Source organism: Anthonomus grandis, chromosome 22 (assembly GCF_022605725.1).
Source record: "Anthonomus grandis grandis chromosome 22, icAntGran1.3, whole genome shotgun sequence".
Taxonomy (NCBI): domain Eukaryota; kingdom Metazoa; phylum Arthropoda; class Insecta; order Coleoptera; family Curculionidae; genus Anthonomus; species Anthonomus grandis.
In genome coordinates, this window is record NC_065567.1 from 31,514,492 (window position 1) to 31,537,542 (window position 23,051).

The window sequence follows — 23,051 nt, forward strand, 5'->3', positions numbered from 1 at the left end:
CGGTTAAACTTAGGTTTACCCGGATAAACTGCACAATACCCAAAAAACATGGGTAATGTCCGAAATAATATTGAAATTACACATATTTCGGATTTTACCCGGGTAAACCGCGTTCTATCCGCTTTTGCGTGGGTAAAGTTGGATGTAGAAATTAATATTGCATCATCTTTCACCACGTTCAGCTCAGTTCTAAAATGGCAACTGAAGAGAGTGGACGTGCGCGTTTAGCACAGCGTTTTTATGAAGTTTTTAACGAGTCGGTGTCTACCGAAAGTGCAAATAGTTTTTATTTTAATAATGAACAATACCAAAAAATTTTAGAATCAGTCAAGTTGGCAAAAAACTCTAAAACGAAGACTACGCTACAATATCGGCGGTTACAGAGGTTTGACATATGTTCTGTTAGAGGCGTTGAAAAGCTTATTGCTCGTGTATCGTCAGGTGAATCTAGCATTAAATATTACGTTACAAACGATGAAATGTTTGACATTTTGCATGATGCACATTTAGCTATAGGACATGGTGGCATAAGCACCGTATGGAAAGCTAATGTAAAAAAAAGTACAAGGATATAACTCAAGATGTTATTGGGTGCCAAAAAAAAACTGCCAAAAAAGGACTTGTGGTTAAACCAATGCAATATGCAATCCCATCCGGATAGAGAAAACAAATTTATTATGGTGAATCAGGACCACTTAACTAAGTTTGTTCAAATACCTCCATTAACGTCGAAAAGGGCTGAGGAACTAGCTAAGAGCCTGGTAGACATATTTTGTATTTTCGGCGCCCCATCTATATTACAATCGAACAACGGCCAGGAGTTGGCCAACCATGTCATTGAAGAGTTATGTACGATGTGGAGTGGCCTTAAAATAGTCCATGGGAAACCACGTCACAGTCAGTCACAAGGCAGCGTGGAAAGAGCAAATCAGGATATACAGAACATGCTTATGACGTGGATGGACGATAAAAACTGCACGCGATGGTCAGAAGGTCTAAGATTTGTTCAGTTAATGAAAAATAGGGCATACCATGATGGGATAAAACAAGCTCCTTATGCCGCCATGTTTGGGCATGATATTAAAGTCGGCCTATCTACACCAGCTTTTCCAAGAGAAGCTATTGAAAATCTACGAACCGAAGAAGAACTCGAGAAAGTGGTAAGGGAATTTGGTTTAGGTGAACAGCCTCAACAAGAAATATAGATAGTGACCCAGAACCAGACAATTTGCAAGAAGATTTTACTGAAGGTGGCAATATGGAAAATGGCAACAATAATTATCGAGAAAACGCTAGTAATACAGAAACTTTAGAAAATCAGAGCAAGTGTGACAATTTAAATACATTAGGGAATATAAGGTGTAAACTTTGCTTGTACCAAAGGAATATACAGTCAAACAGACTAGACGCAAAAAGAAATTTAGAAAATCAAGCAAAGAAAATGAAAGCTTTATCTAATTCCAAGTTTCCCCCATGTTGGAGATACAGTGAGAGTAAAAATTCCAGACGTTGATCGAGGAAGGGGTGATTTTAGAAACATTCTCATGACAGTTATCGACGACGATTTGTATAAGCTAACGAACAAGAGAGGAATTATCAAAGAAATGTTTTCCAGGAACCAATTTTCTGTGTGCAGTGAGAAGCTTATTAAGATGGAAAGTGTATCACCGAAAAAGAAAAATTTAAGACAACTTGCACACGAACAGTCACTTTTAGGAGGTCAAGGTTATAAACGATGCAACTGTAAAACTAAATGCATGACCAATAAATGTAAATGTAAAGCTATTGGAAATTTTTGTAACTCGAAATGCCACAGCAGCTTGTCTTGTTTGAACAAATAAATTATATTATCTTTTACTTTGTTAGGATACAGTTTTAGTGTAACCTTTGATTTGTAAAATCTGTTTTTTTAATTAAATAAATTTCTCCAAATATTTAAAGCGTTATTTTTTAACATTAACCACGCCAAGGCGGATAGAACGCGGTTTACCCGGGTAAAGCCCGAAACGTGTACAATTTTATTAATATTTTGAACTTTACCCGTAACATACCCGTAACATATACAAAACTCGGGTCACGACAGGATGAGAGGACATGATAGAGCGTATTTAAAAGGCTCTAAATTCTATTTATCAAGCGGAAATTAGCTAATAGCATTTGAAAGGAAAAAACTAAAAACTATATGTGACATAAGTCGGATACTTTGAACATTTGTGAGTTTTTTGATCTTGTTCTTTAAACATGCTATAATTTTTTTAGGATTATTATGTTTAAATTAAATTATCTTTTAATTATAATAACTTCAAAGTCAAAGTAACAGTTTTTAATTTAAATGACGCCTCTTACCAATTTTACTAAGAACTTATATGTCTACTCAAGCAAAATCATATAAGTCTTTAAAAATTTGAGCTTAAATTGTGATTTAGTTAAAACCTGTAATTGAAGCAATTACACTTTCACTACTTTTTTTGATGGAAGCTATTTCAAGGTTTCTATTTATGTAAAAAAAAAATGTATTTTTCGGAGAAAATTAAAATCGAATTATCGACCTTTAAATTGCGCCTCCTAGTGGCCAAATTTCAAACTTAAAAATAATTTCCAGCAATTTCTTCTGGTCACTTTTATAAAATGGAAAAAAATGTCAATGATGTCAGATAATATTTATAATAATAAAATATTAATTAGTCATCAAGAAATTATAGCAATTAATCACAGAGTTTAAAACTAATAAGTAGGTATATCAGCTTTTACAAAATTAAAAAATCATCATTAAATAATAATAAATAGTGAAAAAAGCAAATAATACAAGGTGGGTTGGTCATAATATGCAGAGAAAAAAAATTATAATTTAAAAATGTAATTAAAAATTAATATTTAAAAAAAAAGGAAGAACATACCTCCTGTGTAAAATAGTAATTTTATTACAAACGAAATAAAAATCTAATAGTTTCATGCTGCTTAGTGCAAATATGGTAGAAAAAGAGAAAACACATTACATATTAAAATATTCCCAGTATTTTTACAAGGCGCAAAATATTTCGAAAACTTTAATGTTTAGGCTGAGTAAACCTTAATAGAACGTACCTTTATTTACGATGTAGCATACAAAAACCAAATAATATACAAGATATTTCATTTAAAAAAAAAACATGACCTTAATACGTTTCTGCATTTTGAAACACGCTATATGTCATAAAAATAATTTTATAAGATACTCCTGAAACGCCTCTGATATTCCTAATTTAATTTTTTTTTTACCAAGGAGTTTAGGCAATAATAATAATAATAAACCTGTATAATAAAATATTATAAAGACAGTTATATACACAGTTGATGGTTCTTGAGATATAGCCGCGATCCACGCTTATATGTATAACCTATAAATAATATTTAATTATTTCTTAAGAAGAAAATCCCCCTGAACATTTATTTATTTTTTAAGGATATTATGCTCTCCCTTTTCATATTGATTTCAATTAAAGGCAGAAATCCGAATTCCAAATACCGCCTGCCAATTAAGAAACTTTTTTGTCCCCTCAAAAGAGACTCGAGAGGAGATTAGACTTGTTTTAAATTAAGGCAAAGTCTTTTTTACATCTGCATTAATATTTCAACGGTTTCCTTCCTTCAAATGCTACGATCATTGATTACAGATGAATTGTCGCCGAGAATTGAAAATGATTTTTATTCGAACCCTTCGTTGAATTTTAAACATTCCTCGGTTCGAAAGTGAAAGGGTGTATTTAAAAAAAATGTCCATATTTTTTTTTGTTTAATCAAATATTCGCTTTAAAATAGTCGAAGCGATCATTGCCGACAGTTGTCACCCTCTAAAACCAAAAGAATTTAAAAAATCTGTCGCCAAATTCGCGTAAGCGGGTTAAGTGACAGGGTCGCCAAGGAACAGGGGAGGATTTTTCGGGGGATGAGTCAACCCCAAAAGATAAGGGAGAAAGTAAGAAAAAGCGCTGAGAGGCCGCTAACTCGCCATCAAATATTTAAAATCCCCCTGGGAATGGTGGCCAAATACTTAGTTTCTCTATTTGATACCCCCCTATGACTATGTGAATTGAATTATTGAGCAGCTCAATTTTATTTCGAATTTGTAAAATATTTATCAATAAAATTTTATTGAATTAAATATAAAAAAAAAACTTTTATAACTGAGAGACTCGTAAAAGTGTTGGGTAAGTCGAAATGCTTGAATTTACACTTATTTGGCTTCTCACAAAAGATAATTTTAAACGCTGACCCCCGGCAGTAATCTACTTAAACAATTCCTTTATTCTCCTCCCTAAAAGCATATTTATGACAACTTTTATGTAGCTTAAAAATCAAATTTATTTTTAACCTCCCCACCGTTGAAAATTCCCCGGTACAATTTTAAATCAGCCCCGCGAACGCGTGACCAACCAAGTGTATCCAGATGGAAACCCTTAAGTGGCTTTTCCTTTGGTTTTTCTCAGCGCCAGTTTATATAAATGAATCTGCCTGAGTTATGCCGGCAGCGATTTGATTACTTAGCGATTATTTTCAAAAGGATAAGAATAACATGATTTTTTTTTTAACTAAAATTATATGTTTTTTAATTTTTTTGATAAATCTAATAGCTCTTAAGGGCAGCCTATCTAGTCTAATAAAGAAAAGAGACAATATTTATTTGCTATAAAAAGTGACAGATTACAATGTTTGACATGATTTAATTTATTAAAAGAGAAAAATAAAATAGTAAATCTCGATTATAAGAAAATTGTTCAATAGTAACACCTTGGAAAGGAGTCACGTGTGATGCATCCATTAAATGATTACTTGGGATCTGTATACAATATGATAATTCAAATAAAAAGACATATATAATTTTTACTGGTCTTTGTTAAAAGTTTTTTTTAAATATAAGTTTTTTTCACTCTTATGGCATGCTTTGTAAAGTTTCTTGAAAAAAATTTTCTGTTTTAAATATTTCTTATGTGCCTTATCCCTTAATTTAATTTTTAATTTTATATTATCGGTGATCCGTGGCAAAAATTGATTTTTTTTTAAATTCTTTAAACTAGCGTAAATTTGTCAATTAAGCACTTAATGCTTAAATGTCAAATTTATTATTAATACCATTGGATAGATAGATTGAATCCCACGGTAGTTGATTCACAAAACAAAACTCAGGGCGATGAGAATTATCATAATTTCTAAATTTAATATACCTACATTTATTTATACTAATACTGATTTGTAAAATTGTGTAAATATGCCAGTGATCAAAAACTGCTGAAGAAATAGAGATAGAGTCATTATTAATAACTTTTAAGTCCTTGCTAGTAATGATTAGGTCTAAAAGGGTATTTGAATTATTATAAAAACGATATCGAGTTGGTTTTCTAATATTTTGAGTGATATTAAATGCATTGAGTAACTAAATAAATTTATTTAAAATAATTTGAAAGAAATCTACTGGAAAGTTCAAATATCATATTTTCTTATATCGAAAATTCTTTAAAGACTTTCGACTATATTTATTTATTTATTTTTTTATATATGTGTGTGACAATTGATGTTTTCGATACATATGGAACAACAAAGGTGCTACAGCATAAAATAAATAAATGTAATAAAGATAATTATAAAAAAATCATTAAACGTTTCACTCACTTTCAAAGAAAGGTAAATTAAGATTTTTTTCTAATTAATTCACTTATTTTAATAAATACATTTTAAAATCTTATAAACGCACATCTTCTATCGGTTTAATAGCTGCAGCCGATTTTTTCGTCAAGTCCTATGCATAACTTAAAGCAATACGATGTTCGTTTTTATATCTTTTGAAAAATATATAATCAACAATAGTCCAAGAGGTCAATGATACTCTGTAGGCTTATTTATGCATTTAAAAAATCCCCTGCACCATAATATTAAGGTGTTGTATAACATTAAGATCGGTTTAACCACAGATATCTATTTTTAAATCTCCCACTCTTATTTCATATTTGTGTAAATTCAACGGTTAAAATATGTAGTTTGTTGAAGCTGATCTGTAAATGCCAAAATCATTATGATATATTTTAAAAGTACATCTTACAATATTAAATGTATTAAATTTGATTATATTATAAGAAGCATAGGGGTATATAAATAATTACACCAGACTGGGATCTATTAGAAATTTCAACATAAAAAGTTTCAGACAATCCCAAAATATTAATTATTTCTAATTCTAGTCCGTTTAAATATCATCAAAATTTGTTTGATGACTGCAAATGTTCCATTGAACTACATTTAATTTATCCATAAAATATCCTTCCTTCTTTAACTTAAATAATACAAAAAATCAAAATGACAAATAGATTTACAAGTACCGTGTCATTTGTATCCCCATTTTTATCCCTTTTAATTAAATATACCTTTTTTTTATAAAAATATTAAATTTAAAAAGATAAATTTACGCTATCCTTTAATTTAATAATTAGGAATTCAATAGCCCAATTTTTTCTTCAGTCTGCCATTAATTATGAGAATTATGATTTTCCAAGGAAGCTAAATTAGGATTTTTTTAATTTAATCACTTATTTTAATAAACACATTTTAAAATCTTGTAAGCACACATTTTCTTGTGCTTCACAATATAGCTGCAGTCGATTTTTCCTCAAGTCCTATGCATAACTTAAAGTAATACGATGCCCGTTTTTATAAATTTATTAATTAATAGGACAAATGCTGTTTGGATATCACTCACCAGACAGGGGTATACAAATGAAAAAGGGATGTTCAAAAAATTTTATATAATTATAATAGTAATTTTTTGCTGTTATAGAAATTTTATTTATAAAGTTTCTAAAATGGTTATTTCTGATATTTTCTTCGCTGCGAGCTATGTACAAGATTTTTTAAAATTTTGTCTCTTTTAAGGGTTTCTTGTCCGATTTTTGCTTATAAGTTTTATAGAAGTAATATATTACCTACATATATTCTCATTTAATTTATACGCTATACTCTCCAGGTGGGTGTTTGAGTTAATATACTTAATGATGTTCCTATGAATTATTTAAGATTTTTTTATTAAATTATTTTTGTTATTTTAAAAAAGGAAAGTTAGTTATCACTTTGCAGTACTAGTGTGGCAAACATAAATTCTCTCAATTTGAACAAAGTATTTATTTATGTAAATAACTATACCATCATTTTTATTATTTGTAGATTCATTATAAAATAGATCAAATCTAGCCAATTGTTATCTGTTAGTAATTTCAAGATAAGAAGTTTCAAACAACACCAAAATACGTTTTTTTTTCAAATTTTTATCGGTTTAAATATAATTATAATGAATGAAAATTTGTTGAAGACTGCTGGTGTTTAAATGAACTATATTCTATTTTTCTATATCACCTAAACCCCACAAATACTCTCCAAATTATTAAATTATAAACACATTAATTAAAAACGTTTCTTTTGTAAAGATATTAAATAGAAAAAAAAGTTAAATATTTACGCTTCTCTTATATTATATAAAAATAATAGCAAATATCATTAATGATGAAATCGATTTAAATTTTCCATTAAAGCTTAATCTATTGAATTTTATCATTTATTTAAAAAAATACATTTCCGAATCCGGTACACACATTTTGCGTTAGTCTTTCCTATACTGCACGTTATAGCTGCTGTCATTTTTTCGTGATGTCTTATGCATAACTTAACGCAAGACGATGCCCGTTTTTTATATTTCCTAATAAGTAGCACAAATGCCGCCTGAAAATCATTGTCGTTTGTATTTCCAAACTGTGGTATAAAAATGAAATCATCAATGCATAACTTAAAGAGGTATGATAGTACTTTTCTATATGCTGCGTGTCCAAATGCCATCTCAATTAACAGATTTATTAAATCTGACCGCAACTATACGTCAATTTTTATTCTTTCTTACGGTAAAAACTGGCACCCTATCTAGCGATAGTGGTAAGCCATTACTAGTTTATTTAAAAAGCTCAAAGGAGCCCTAAGGCTCAAAGCCGAAAGACCGCAATCCTTGCAAGTAATTACGTAAGACTATTTCCTAGACGACTAGGGTGCTCGGTCGGTCTGTTTGTAAATAAACCAGGGCCTAATTGGAGAGATTGGGCCTGCTCCAAGGACCATGAATTGGCTATTAGTCGGGTAAATACACGAGCCTGACCTCTGGCCTCATTACGCCGCTCGTATTACACCTTTGCCTAAGCACGAATTGGGGAAAATGTAAAGACCTTTTCCAGCTACTTCCAAGGTGTTAAGCCAGACAATTAGTGGTCATGCCTGGTCTACTTTAAACCATTCGCTTTTAAGTTACCAGATTTTTTTTAGTTGAATTTAAAATTAAAGTTCACTTTAATTAGTCCCTGTACAGAGCGTCCCGAATTGCATTGTCTAAACTTAAACGGGGCATTCTCTGTTTAGAATAGAGAAACGCTTCGTTTTTGAAACATAGAGTGTTAAGGGTTCAAAAAAAATGTTTCTTAGTCATATTTTTTACAATTTTTTTATGAAATTTCATATACGGCTTTGGAGTTGCAAAAAGCGTTTTTTTGTATAGAAGATTTTTTATATTTTTATTAATGGTGTTCGTATGTGATTTTTAATTGTACGACACTGATTTTTCGACAAACAAAAATTATTTATAAAATTTTCATTCAATTTGGGGCACATTTGATTTTTTTTTTGGACGATGTATTTCAGTTAAAAAATTAATATAATCTGCAGGTTGTATGTCAGTTTACATAGAAATTAAGAGCTTTCTTGCAAAACAAGCTGCACTACCTAAAGTAAAATATTACAGAAACTCCATAACTCACTGTCAGATTTTTTTTAAAATAATTTGATATTTTTTTAATGTGTGTATGCGAATGTTTAATTTAATATTAATTCTCTACAGTTATAATTTTGTTTTAATTTATACAATTTTATTTTAATAACCAGTATTTTTATTAATATAAAGTAATAAGCAATATAAGTTTTTTATTCTAGTTTTCTTTTAATAAGCGCTAGAAGAGTTCGCCAAAACAAAAACGGTTAAATATCTAAATGTATATTATTATAATTCTACTTAATTTAACTGAATTATAAAGAAATCCTGGATATCTTTCATATATTGCTATCTTCAGTTCCATTTACAGGCCTAAATCATATGCAGAAAAATTAAAATTAAAGGTTAAGTACTCCTAAGAACAAAATGTGAAACATCCTACTGGATGGATGATGGATCACTGAAACTGAGTTAAGAAAAAGCCAATGAAGTGCGTATTTTTTTATTTATTTATTTAATATTTTCATTTAAAGGTTTCACCGGAAATATAGTGTGCGTCACAACATCAAAATAGACTTAATTAAACGATTACTAAATACACATAATAAACTGAAAATTGTAGCTAAAAATGTTTATAAATTCAATTAATTCGGAATATTAATTAACTATTTAAGCTATTATTGTACTTAAGTCAAAGAGAGTCAAGAGGATTTTTTTATGAAAAATTTCTTCAATTTATTTTGAAATTTTGAAAAAAATGTAATAGACTTTATATGGCGTGGTAGTTTATTATAGGTTTTATAGTTTATTAAATTAAGTTTATTTATTCAGGTAGGCATTATAGTTTATTATTATGCATTTCCTTGTCTCATGGGTTCCATGTTCTTAATCAAGCTGTAAAGCGTAAATAAATTCTGAGGTACTGACATGAACCAGCGGTTCACATAATCAGCATCACCGAGGCAAGATGAAGCATTTCTAGTCCAGTTCTGATTACCAATGGACAATCACCAATGATAATTGTAATAATATTAAGATTTTAATAAATATATTATCGACAAAAAATTACACTACATCATCAATTACTCTAGATCTACATCTTCTAAAAACTCTGTTTCTTTGGCTTAGTTTACCCAATGACAATTAAAAAAATGAGCAGTTCATTAAAATTTTAAAAATAGTTCTTATATAATTTTTTTATAAATCAGATGCAATTAGTGGATACTATTAAAACCTATAAATTATATTTCACTTTTATGCAAATAGAAAGTCAACAATTAATAAAACATGAATGGCAGCATAAATTAGACATTAGGTTGCAGCCAAAAAAAAATATAATATTGAAAACAAAAAAAAGACAAACCATTATTAAAATTAACAAATATTTTTTAAAACATTAAAAAATAAATATATGCAGTAAAAATATTAAACGTTTCAAATATAGTAGGTATTTATATTTCATATTTTTACTTGTGCCATTTGTACCACACCAGGGGAAAATTGCGATTCAGACTGATTTTTTTCCAAGTAAACACCGATACATCATAACATCATATCAAGGGAGAACCGTCATCATAAACGTAGAATAGGAGATTTTTTGACGACGTCACTGGTAAAGATTCCTTGTGTCGGTAAAATCAATAATGCGATCAAGCGGCGTTGCGATATTGTTGCCTTTTTCTCTAATATACGTTATCTGCATTCATTTAACTTTGAATATTGACTTTCTTACAGAGTATTTTTATATTTTATTAAAGAGGAACAGTATTAGTATTGTTTTGTGCCTGTAAAAATAAGTGACTAATCTTTATGATACTATGAAGTGTTTTCTTACCATTTCTACATAAGCATTTGGCATCATTACATCAGAGATGTTGCAAGCAATGTTCGCAGCAAATGCGCCTTTCAATCTGCTGTGTTTTTTTCTTTTTGTTGGGTTTTTATATTATTTAACTAGCTTTACCTAGAAAATAAAAAAAATAAATAAGGCAAATAATCAATAAATTTTTAGCAGCCCATAAATTACTTAAGTATATATTGTCCCCATTACTTTAAAAAAATTACTAACTAATACTGGAAGTCTGCAAGAAGGGATAGGCCGTATTGATATACGTGTTAATGGATTGATTGGAAATTGGGAATTGGCCCCAGGAAGGGGCTGAGGCTGGTGCAGCTTAAACGTCTTAATTTCATGCGGCGACCTGTTTAATATTTCTTCCACGCCACGTCTCCCCTGCCAAATCCTAAATATACGAGAAAAATCCCCGGATTAACCGAATATTTACCGACTAGAATTGACTGGCTGATGCAGAAAAAGCTCGGCTATCCTGACGAGATTAGAAACGTTACTGGGACTACTGTTGTCGACGTGCTCGTTTCACTTTTACTGGGCAAATTTCATATCATTTATAATATTAGATCGTTTTATTATTTAAATATTTTACTCTCATACGTCCCGAACGGCAGGGTCCAAACTTTAACAGCGCATTTTGTGTTCAGGATAAGCCTTAATTTTCTTTATAAACGTACAGGGTGTTCATTTGAAAACTTTCCACCACGGATTTATCAAAAACCACTGTTTAAAAAAAAAACGCCGAAATACGTCAAAAGGTTTGTCAAGGGGGACAACTTTCTGTCGCAAAGTTTCGGTTTTGAAAAATCGCACTCTCATTTTTAGAAAAGTATATTTGTTCATGATAAATTGTGGTTGATTATTGTTCAATGTTCAAAAGCATATTTTTCATGTAATTTTTTACATTTCTAAATAGTAATAAAACTGTTTCGATTTGATTTGAATTATTATAAAAACTCTTGAGACAAATGCTAAAAATCCAGACTTCCGGTATATCAGTTTGGCCCGTAACCAAATACATGTTTCTGGATTTCTCGACCTCTGTTTTGGTTTTCGTCCAATTAAAGGCAAACACAACGGAGGAGTTTGCCTGCATTAACGTGAAACGCTACTAATTCTCTCTCAAATTATTATCATTTACAACGTGCCGTGCCATTTCCTTAGGGGAGCGAAAGGGATGCTTTTCTGGTGAAATTTACTATTTGTTTTAAGAATGGTTTCGGTTTCGAGGTCCGGTCTCATAGTTAATAAATATTGTTCTTTTTGCCTACGCATTTGTATTTCTGTTACGCTTACGTTTTCTGGATTAATTTAGATTCAGTTGGGAAGTAGATGAGGTTATTCAAATTAAATATAAGAACAGTTGGAAAGTTTAACTCCATCACCATTAAATCATAATAATTTCTCAGCAAAAGAACTCCAATAATAAAGTGGAAAAAACTTACATTAAATTTACAATTTATATTGACTAACAAGGAAGCACTCTGAGCCGACAGATGAGGAGTGTGTAAATTTAGATGTTACTACTTACTACTTTTACATCACAGTAAATAAGCGGTTTACACCAATGGAACTGCTGTTTGTGATCATTAGATGTAGGTTCCCTATGTTGGGTTTTTCTTATAAACTTTTTACTTACTAAGGTTTATTTTTATAAACATGAACATTATAAATAACTTAGGGATGCTCTTACCTATAAAAAAATAGTATAAATTATAAGCACACTTATTAAGAGAGATAAAACCAAGAATGTTCTGATAAATATTTAATACTAGCTGAATGCCCGCGGCGTTGCTCGCGTGAAAATAAAAGAAAAGTCGAAGAAGGCCTCCAATAATAGTAAATGCAACCCACAATTGCCACGCCGTTTTTCTTGAGGTCAAGGGGCGCGATTAATATAATGTAATTATTATAAAACCAAGACACAAATAATCTTAAAAATTATTCGTTGTTCGAAAAATGTTCGAGTCGAGTCACCTCTCGGGTATCAGTCTCGCATGGACCCGCCTTGTTGTTATGTCTACCAAAATATAAATAATACAGAGGCACTTTCAATCGTATTTATTAATCAGTTTTATGCCGCTATGCGATATTTATCATATCGCTTACACCCCTTATCGGTGGAATTTCAAAAAGTTCGTTCGTATCCGGGGCCTACATTATAAAAAAACATTGTTGCAGTTAATTTTTTAAAGTTAATGCCTGCGACTCGTTGGTGCGGGCAGTCTGTGTTCAAACTCCGAAGCCACGCCCCCTTAGTTCTCGAGGTCACGGGTAAAAATTTTCCCATTTTTTACCCCTTATCGGTGAAATTTCGAAAAATCCGTTCTTATCCGGTGCCTACATTATAAAAGGAACCCGTTGGCAAAATTTCACGTTTCTAGCTATTGTAGTTTGGGCTCTGCGATGATGAGTCAGTCAGTCAGGACAAACTCTTTTATATATTTAATATACATACATACATATATAGGGTGTCTTATTAATAATGGTAAATATTTTAAGATCAGATTTTTTTGAAAACAAATTGAGGTTAAGCTAAATTTTCCTAGTACAGGGTGATAAACTTAATGTTTTCTTTTCGAATGTTGGCTATAAATTCAGTACTTATTATTCGTTTTTAACAAAATTTGGAATGTAGTTCTCTTTTTATAGGGCAAATTTTAAAATTAATCTGTTTTTAAATTATGTCCTAGAGGCTACCAGCAACATTTTGATTTTATTAAAATTTCGTATTTTTTTTGTTTGGTAGTATTTTTTATTTAAAATATGTTTTTTGTGCAAACAGTTTTACTTAAAAATATGTATATTAAAAATCTCGCTATGATTAACCCTTTTTGAGATATTAACATAAACTATTAAAATTATAGTTTATTATAGTTCGATTGTAAATGATAAAAAATACAAATGATCACTAAAAAATAAAAATTATGAATATTTACCATTTGTCTCAATATATAATTGCTCATTTTGAAATGATTATTTTATTATCGTAAACAGATAATTTTATGTATCCCCATAGGCAAAAACCCAATGGGTGAAAGCTTGGATTTTATGCAGGTCAAGATCTTGGACTTAAAGTAATAATAAATAATCTTACAGAACTAAAAATAAAAATGCAATAAAAGTTAAAAAATAACTTACTTAATATAAATTAATTGTGTAATTTTGATTTTTCATAACCACTCATCAAAGTAACTGACAAGAACATAAACCCTGATAGTGACAATGACATTTATGATAATTCATCTCGTCAGGCCTATCTAACAAATATTTTAACCTAAAGTAGGAAACTTAAATTTTATTTTGAACGCATTGAAAAGTTTAAATGTAAATATCTCCAAAAGAGTTAATCGTAGCGAGATGTTTAAAATATACCCTTTGTAATAATGATAAAAAGTTAAATTATGTTAATCCTAAAAAAACAATTCCTTTTTCTTCTATAATTTGCACTTCTGTCGAGCACATTTAGCCACAAGTTCCTAGCGGAACACCGGTATTTATGTTGTTGGATGGCTATTATCTTACAGCCGCCTATAAACCTGTATCTCAATTAAATTAGAAAAACTCATTGGTTTACTTAATTATCTAAAAACTTATATTTAACTCTCTGTAATATAAATACCTGCTTATATCAATTATTTTAATATCTGTATTAAATGCTCATTTACTTTATTTATTTTTATATATCTATTACCTGATAGGAAAGAATAGGATATGTTTTGAAAATTTTAGACAGTCCAAGCATGGCATTGCTTTAATTTATGACAATACAGGGTGACTCGGATAGGTAGCTAAATAACACTAGGAAGTGTTTTTTACTAGTTATATTAATATAATTTTATCTATCTTATCCTAAACTAGCATAGTATACTATTATAATTTTATTATTCATTATTGCAAGTCTAGTTTTCATGTGAATTCTATTTTAGTTTTACATAACTTTAAAAATTTAAGAAAAGTTGCTTCTAGTTTTTTTATTTATGGTAACTTTTACCACAAGGGTTGGATGGCACATTACAAGAAAAGATAATTTTTCCATGTTCCATGTTTAAAAATTAAATAGCTTAGGAATTGTTTTTACAAGCAAAAAGTCTATTATTCAGATTATCAATTGATTAATTATCACAATCAAGTATATACAGATAAATATCTTGGCAAATTATGTCCCTCTAGTGTACTTTAGGTATAAAATTGTTGCAAAAAATGACTTTCTCTGCTTCTTTATCTACTAACTCATTACCCAATAATCCTGAGTGAGCTTTTATTCAAACAAAGACAATTTTTTTTGTTATATGGCTAAGATTCATCAGGACAGCTCTAATCTTCAAAATGATTCGATGGTTTAAGTTACATCCATTACTTAGAGTTTCTATGATAGAGTCCGACAGAATTAACGTATTAAAGGGATTACTGGCATTTTCTACGTATTTTAAAGCTTTTAATATAGCCAATGCTTCTGCCGTGAAAATGGAAGCATTTTCTTCACATCTAAAACTGACTTGAATTGGAAACTTATTAGGAGTGTCTATTAATATATTTTTATTTGCCATAAGACAGTCTCTAAAGAAGTCTGTATTCTAAAAAAACCTCAAAATGCTGTTGGTGGCGCCCTTTATGATCAAATTCTATGACCTAATTTAAAAAAAAAGTTTATTTTAAAATTTGCCATAGAAAAAGGAAACCATGGTCCAAATTTTATTAAAAATGAAAAATAAATGCTAAGTTTATGGCCAAAATTCAACAAAATTACATTAAGTTTACCATCCTGTTGGCTTTGACTTTCGTATTAGGAAAATTTAATTTGACCTGATTTTTTTTATAAAAAATCTATTGTTAAAACATTTACCATAAAATATACCATAAAAAGAGATTAAAAGCATTGTGCTAAGAGAAACTATTTAATGGCTAACGTTCATTATCAAATATCCTAGTCAAAAAGCACTTAAAAGGTAATTTTAATCAAAAGGTTGCACTTTTTAGAGATTAAAAAGCTACAAAGGTTTAAAATAGAAAGCGTAGCTTTATTATTAATTCTTAGTCCTTTTGATTAGCATCATACATTCCACTAAACTCTTCTAGCTTATTTTCCGATTTTTAAAGTATACCCTTTGTAATAATGATAAAAAATTAAATTATGTTAATCCTAATAAAACAATTTGTTTCTCTTTTATAATTTGCTCTTCTGTCGAGCACATTTAGCCGTTATTCCGGGGTATCCAGAATTACTAAAAAGGAGCAGTTTGATTAATTTTTTATTTATCAGAGGCCAAACATGTAAAAACTAGTTCAATTTCTTGACTAAATTAATTTGTGCTCTTCTGGATTAACTTATAGAACTTTGTTCGATTTTCATTGGTTTTTAAATACTTTGGAGTTTCATTCATTTGATAATTTAAGGCCAAAGGGGTTTTTGTTTAAAATTTGATAGATATCTGTATTTGAGAGAAGAAGGTTTGATTTCTGCAGGTATTCTTCCTTATCTAACGCGACGGTAACATTGCCCTTATCAGCCCTAGTTATTAAAGTATTATTGTCTTTTTAGGAATTCTTTCGTTTCGTTACTGTATCTTAGCAGACTTTTTTCAAATTTTCAAAAAGTTCTCACTCCCTTAGTTCACATATTTTTTATTTTCAACATATACAAACACCTGGCTGTCTCCTGAGAAGTCCTTCAATTTCTTTACATAACTACATATTCGATTGTATGAAAACCTAGAAAATTAAGCATTTGATGACAGCAATTTCATAATTTATTTTAACATTCATAATAGTGGATCCCGAGGCAACTTTAATGATTTGTATTTCCGAATATTGCCTTTCACGCTGCCTGTTGAGAAAATGTCCATTCCCAAGGGAATCGTATTGTCGTGAGGGATCTCCCGCAGGACTCCGTGTCGACTTGGCTGATATGGGCCATCTAACATGCGGCGACCTTCGTTTGTTTTCGATTTAGCCAGCCGTCGTTGCCTTTCCTTAGGACGTCTTCACGATTGTCATTTTGTTTTGTCATGTCGCCAATGACGCAGGATAGTCTTTACTTTTCCACATTAAATATTGACGTATTAATTCAGGGTTATTTGGAAATTCGCATGTTTTTTTTTTGTGTGGGTTGCTTGTGTCACTTTCCCTCTTAATTACACCCTATCTCCCTAAATTACGACGGTGGTAATATGATGCGTGGTAAAACCGGAAACCGCCGGTATTTAATGCAGAACTCTAATAAATCAGAGACCGTCGCGACGCCGACGTGCGCTATTTCATATTTTGTTCCTTAGCGTATATTTCACGCACCTGCATGGAAAGTTATAAATCTGCCGAGAAGGCTGCTGGGCATATTCCTAATTTTATGGAAAAAGCTTTTTGGTTTCCTTGGTATTACTCTTGGGCTTTAAAGTATTCTTACATGATTTATTCATTTCTGAAGCAAGTAACCAAGTATAATTTTTACAAAGGGAAGTGAGAGTCGTATGCAATTAAATTATGCATTTAACTAACATGTAACAAAATAAACTGAACTCAACACGACTAGATTTAAATTTAATTCCTGCGATTGATATCCAATTAAATTATGCATTTTTAAATTAAAAGGTGAATACGACTACTAGAGAGTAAACTACTATAAAATCCTGCTAAGACTACAAAGTTTAACGGGATAACTAAAAAGCATCTTACTTTATTATTTTTGCGATGCTGAATACGATTTTGATGATTAATTTTTATTCAAATAACTCGGACAGTATTGGTTGTATCAAAAAAATTTGTTATTAAATGTCCGTAAAATGTGCAATAAAAAATTGCACCTTGGGTATGTACCAAAATTTGAAACAAATATCAAGTTACAAGCTCTCGAATGAAATAAATAAGAATTAACTGCATAATGGCTATTTCTATAATGTACGAGTGTGATGTTCTTACGTGGTACATCTTTGGTATGGCATTAATTTCTGGGGTAATATCAGCAATTACTCAATTCAAAGATTGTTATCCAAAAACGACATATCTGAGGCAAATTCTAGAGATTCTTGTCAACCTCTTTTTTTTTGCAAAAAGTGGATTTGAACTCTTCTATATTTGTATATAATTGAGACTGTTTGCATAGACCGGAATACTAAATACAAATGTTGCTTTGCCTTCCTTAACCAATGTCAGCATTAGTAAGAAAATCGGTCTATTACTGTTTAAACATATTTTTTTTTCTGACTTCTTCCCCTACGATGTCTATAAACCCCACAAGGACCATTTGCAAATTCATTTAAAGAATTGCAGCAATGTGGCTGTATGTTATTGCCAAAAAATACTTTGTACTATTACCATTAAATTACTCGGCATTATGTTGAATAAATTATCTAGAATAGGACAAACACATTACTTAGTTAAATAAAAAAAATGATAAATCTTTTTATATATTTTTAATTGCGTGAAAAACTTAATATAAAAATATTGCTAGTAGGTGGAATCAATGCTTAGATATTGTATTACCGTTTGGGGCATAATACAATATAATATTGTAATGCTGATCTAAGAAAACTATTTACTTGTCAAAATGCTGTTTTAAATAATCTGTTAAACAACGACCTTAGATAATAATATATAACAATAGGTTTTTAAAAATATGTTGAGTGCCTGGAAGAGATCAAAAATTAACTCCAAAAACTTAAAAACCAGAAAAAATTATTTCGAGTGCCTACAAGAAACAAAAAATTACGTTAAATTGCCTGGAAAATGTGAAAAATTTATTCAAATTTTGGCGGTCTCAAATCCCTTCAGGTTTTAAAAAATACTGCAAAAGCCTAAAAACAATGATGAAAATATCAATTTTTATACTTGTGAAGCATACAAAATGGCGTAAAATTTATTGAAATTATATGGAAAACATAACAAATGCTTGTAAAATATACGAAATCACTTAAAAAATGTGGGAATAAAGAGAGAAAATGTAGTTTTCGAACTTGTGCTTGAGTTTCGTATAAGGCAGTTCGTGTTCCCTTATAGTGGCTGGATGCATTCCCAAAGACTTACACCAGAACGGGTATCCAAGCAAACAAGTAAAGACAACTATTAGAAATAACCAAGATTGCCTTCACTTCAATCAATCCAGAATTCTTATTACGTATACAAAATAATCCCCTGTGAACGTGGTGAAAAAGCCAGACTGCTAGAAGACAGGATAAAAGAACATTGAAAGTAAAGAGGTTTCTAGATCAGAGTACGTTTGGTGCAATAAGCACAGATTTTGTACAAAGAGCAATATTGGAAAAAAGTCGATTTCTGATAGCAAATTAGAGCCCAGAGTTGATATTCATAACCAAAACATCTTGCCAAATTTCCAATAATGGAAGTTCCAAAATTAGATTGTAGTACTTTAGCAATGTCTACCGTTTTAAAAACAAAGCTTGTAAAGAAACGAAAAACTCCTTCAAATTGGCTGGAAACTATATCCTAACTTCGAAACTTTAAAAGAGTGGCTTGCAACCTTTTCTGTTTAGAGCAGCAGCTTCCAGAATTTCCATGACCATTACCTAACTTTGTCGTGAAAATTTTACATAAAAATTATCTCAAATACCAAATGTTCAACCATGGAACTTGTAATAGTTAAGTTACAAGCGCTTGAATAAATTAAATAAGAAATAACTGGATAATGGCTATTTCTTGTCACTTAAAATCCGTTGCAAATTTTGGTAAATACCTAATAAGCTTTTTGATGGCAATTTTTCGTACAAACAACACTTGTTTTCTATACGACGAATAGTGTTCAAGTTATTTGCATTTAAATAATTAAAATGTTTATAACTTTTTGTTACCTGTTCTGATCAAAAAATAATTATTAAAATCGTATTTAGCATTGCAAACAGCATCAAACAAAATGCTTTTGATTATCATAAATTATTCATATAGTATAGAGCATTCGTATATTAAAAAAAGTGGATTTAATGGCATACCAGGGGCCTCCCTATACCAACCGAGCCGTACCACAATATCTAAAAGCCTTACTTACCTTATCACTATGAAGTCAATTACCCTAATATGAACAGTCTATCATTTAAGATTATGTATTAAAGAAAACAGGAATTGCATGCAATTAAGTTATGCATTTTAAAATTAGGAATAGCCATATTTTGGGACCATGAAAATATAACATTGAAAATTGAAAAAAAAAAAAACGATTTTCTCGAAAATCTGTTTTATATTCGGCCATAATGTCCCTCTGAAATGTTAAAATTCCAGGGAAAAATCGGTTTCAGCATCATTGGTTCCAGCCATAAAGGGCGTCCGTCCACCTATTCCGTGGCGATTTCCATAAAAACATTCGCAAAGGAAGGACCTTGTAAATAATTCAGAGTGACCCTCTAATAGGGCCTTGTAGCATTTCCAATACTTTTAAGTTATGGTATGTGACGACGCCGAGATTTACATAAGGGTTGCCATCGTGAATGCCCGCCGGGGTGTTGTTAGAGGGAAAACATAATTTACAGGACCGGAATTAAAATATGTTAACTAACTATACGATTGGACGCTTCTAAATCTAAAAAATTCTCAACATTATCTCAAAAATAACTTTTTACTGCACTTACCCCTTTTGAATGTAATCGAATTAGAATTGATGTTACCCCTAGATCTTTCTGGGGTGGATGGGGGTTTGATATACGCAAATATCGTGCTGATTTACATACGGTCTCCGTGGCGTCAGCTTGGGGGGCATAAAAAGACTGTCCAGAAGGAAACCCTGTCCGGTCGCAGCAACTGTCACCGCTTTGACTGCCCTTAAGGAGATATACGGCATACATATGTATGTTAAGATAACGTGGTGTAGGCAGGACCAGACTTGCGGAAGAAAAATTGAGTATTGTTCAAATTGGGGGATTTTTTGAGGAAAATACGTCAGATACTCTCAGATAGGGACCGCTGGATTATCAGTGAAGCTAATTTTTTTTTAAATTAGGGAAATATTATAAGCTCGAAGGTTTTTTTTCAGTCTGAAGAAATAGGGAACTTTTGGTTATAAAAATATAAAAATTTAGGAAAATTTAATTTTAAATATAAAAGTGCATAATTTAAGTTGATATGACTCTCAATTTTATATTATAATTTAATAAAAGGGAAAAATTAGTTATAATAAAATTATTTAGCTAGAAAAACTCCTTGATATGAATATTTAAGAAAAATGAAATATTCAAAATAAATTATACTAAATATTTTTTTATAAGACGTTTTTAAAAAATATTGAGAAAAAAAATTAAATTAATTTTCCTGGCAATTGAAACTAGAAGAGCTTTTTGGTTGATAGATAAAACTTCAATAAAATTTAAGTTTGCCAGGCATTTATAAAGTAGAATGATTATTTAGGATAATAAAAATAAATATTCTGGAAGAATCTTCATCCAGAAAAATCTTCTTTCAGTCTTCAAATGCCAGAAAGGAACAAGCTTAATTACCTGGATGTAATTCAAGTTTTTACCATTTATTATTTTTTGTAAATTCTTGTTCGATTATTTTTTAAAAATTTTGTCCTGGTATTTGAGGGCATTTTTTAAATTAAATCAGGCATTTAAAGTTAATGAAGCTATATTTTGGTTCGTCCTAGTTTTTGAACACTTACTGTAATACCAATTGAAAGTAATTTTTTTATAAAAACTAAGAATTATTTTTAAATATAATTTTAGTCAGAATATTTGGAAGTTGATGTAGAAATTTTGAATAAACCTTACTAAATCCTTGATCATAAACATTTTTCTTAAAAAGTAAGGCATTTTTGGTCCTTAATAAGGAAATAAGAATATAAGAACAATTTTAAATATAACAATGCATAACTCAAATACATATGATTCATATTTTTTTATATTGTTCCCCAATATAAGGGAAGAAATTAAGTTAAAAAAAATCAAAAATATATCCACATCTTATTTTTTTAAGCATAGGAAACTGGACAAACAATAATATAAATTATTCTTATTTTTTCTAAATTCTTAAACAATTATTTTTTTAAACTTAGTCTAGGCATTTGGAAACATTTTTTGACTAATCTCATGCATTTGACGTTATTTTTCATTGGTACATTAAATATGTTTTTCCTGAAATTGCAACCTATGTTTTATTTTTTTTTAACATGCTTTTAATTTTTTTTTATTCTAGGTTCTTGGAGGAATTCTCCATTTTGTCCTATAAGTTTTAATAAATTTTTTACATGACTAATTAGTCTCGATCAAATTACTATTTTATTCCCAAACATATAAATTCTATGTAAAATTTTGATTATGTATTGTATATTTTGCAAGTATTGCAAGAAAACCACATTTTAGTTATTTTTTTATAACTTGAACGTTTACTTTATACCAAATTTAAAATAATTTTTCCATGAACAGAAAAAATAGATAATGAGAATATTTGGAACTTGATTTAGAAAACCTTACATCCTTGATTAGAAGGCTTTTTTGTCAAGAATAGGGCATTTTTGGTCGTTACTAACCAGGAAAATACATATTTAAATATAAAAATGCATAACATAAATACATACGATATAATTTTTTTATATTACAGCTTGGTACAAGGAAAAATTTTACGATAAAAGAGGATAATTTAAGCAAGATATTTATAGAAGTCTGTATTTTTATTTTCTTTCCAGTTTGTAACTACTTGGAAGAAATGTCTTATTTTTTCTCAATTTTTAGAAAAATATTTTTATTAATTAATATCAGGCACTCTAAGTTAATTATTATTAAAGTTAAACTCATTAACGGTTTTTTTTTGTGGTATTATAACCCTTGTTTTATTTTTTCTGGAAATGCTTAAAAAATATTTTTTATTCCAGGTTTTGGAGTAATTTTCCAATGCGTTTAAAGTAATTTTTATATGACTCAAATATTTTGATTAAAATATAATTTTATTGCGAATTATATAAATTCTATTTCTAATTCCTAATGTAAATATGTATATCTTGCAAGTGTTGAGAGAAATATTTTTCAGAAGTAGGCTGCCATTTTTTAATTCCACTCAATTTTTGAACACTTTATTACAAACATTCAGAATTTAGAATAATTTTAACATAAAATTAGTTTTAAAGTAGAATATTTAAAAGTAGACCTAGACATTTTGAATAAACCTTATTAAATCCTTAATCATAGGGCATTTTTCTCAAAACAAGGAAATTTTGGTTGTTAATAATCAGAGATAAAGAATTTTATATTAAAAAATGCATAACTTAAGTGGACACGATGTACATTTTTTTATATTATACCTTGATACAATAGAAACTAAAATAAAAGGAGATAATTTAAACCACGTATCTAGAGAAGTTGTCTTCTTTATTTTGTTCCAGATTAGAACTGTCTGGAAGAAAAAGCTATGACGCCAACTGCCTGGGCAAATTTATAGTAATTTTACGATAAAATTAGTTTTAAATATAATTTTCATAAGAATAAGCCCTTAATTAGAATA

General features: G+C 29.8%; 1 protein-coding gene across 1 annotated transcript; it reads left to right on the forward strand.

Moving 5' to 3' along the window:
• Nucleotides 1-581: 581 nt before the first annotated feature.
• LOC126748455 (KRAB-A domain-containing protein 2-like) lies at nucleotides 582-1,205 on the forward strand. Its single transcript, XM_050457710.1, has one exon. It carries the CDS (start codon nucleotides 582-584, stop codon nucleotides 1,203-1,205), a length of 624 nt encoding a protein of 207 aa, XP_050313667.1.
• The last annotated feature ends 21,846 nt before the right edge of the window (nucleotides 1,206-23,051 follow it).

Bases quoted from the DNA above. Each gene is read 5' to 3' on its own strand.
- LOC126748455 (XM_050457710.1), top strand. From the start codon at position 582: ATGTTATTGGGTGCCAAAAAAAAACTGCCAAAAAAGGACTTGTGGTTA.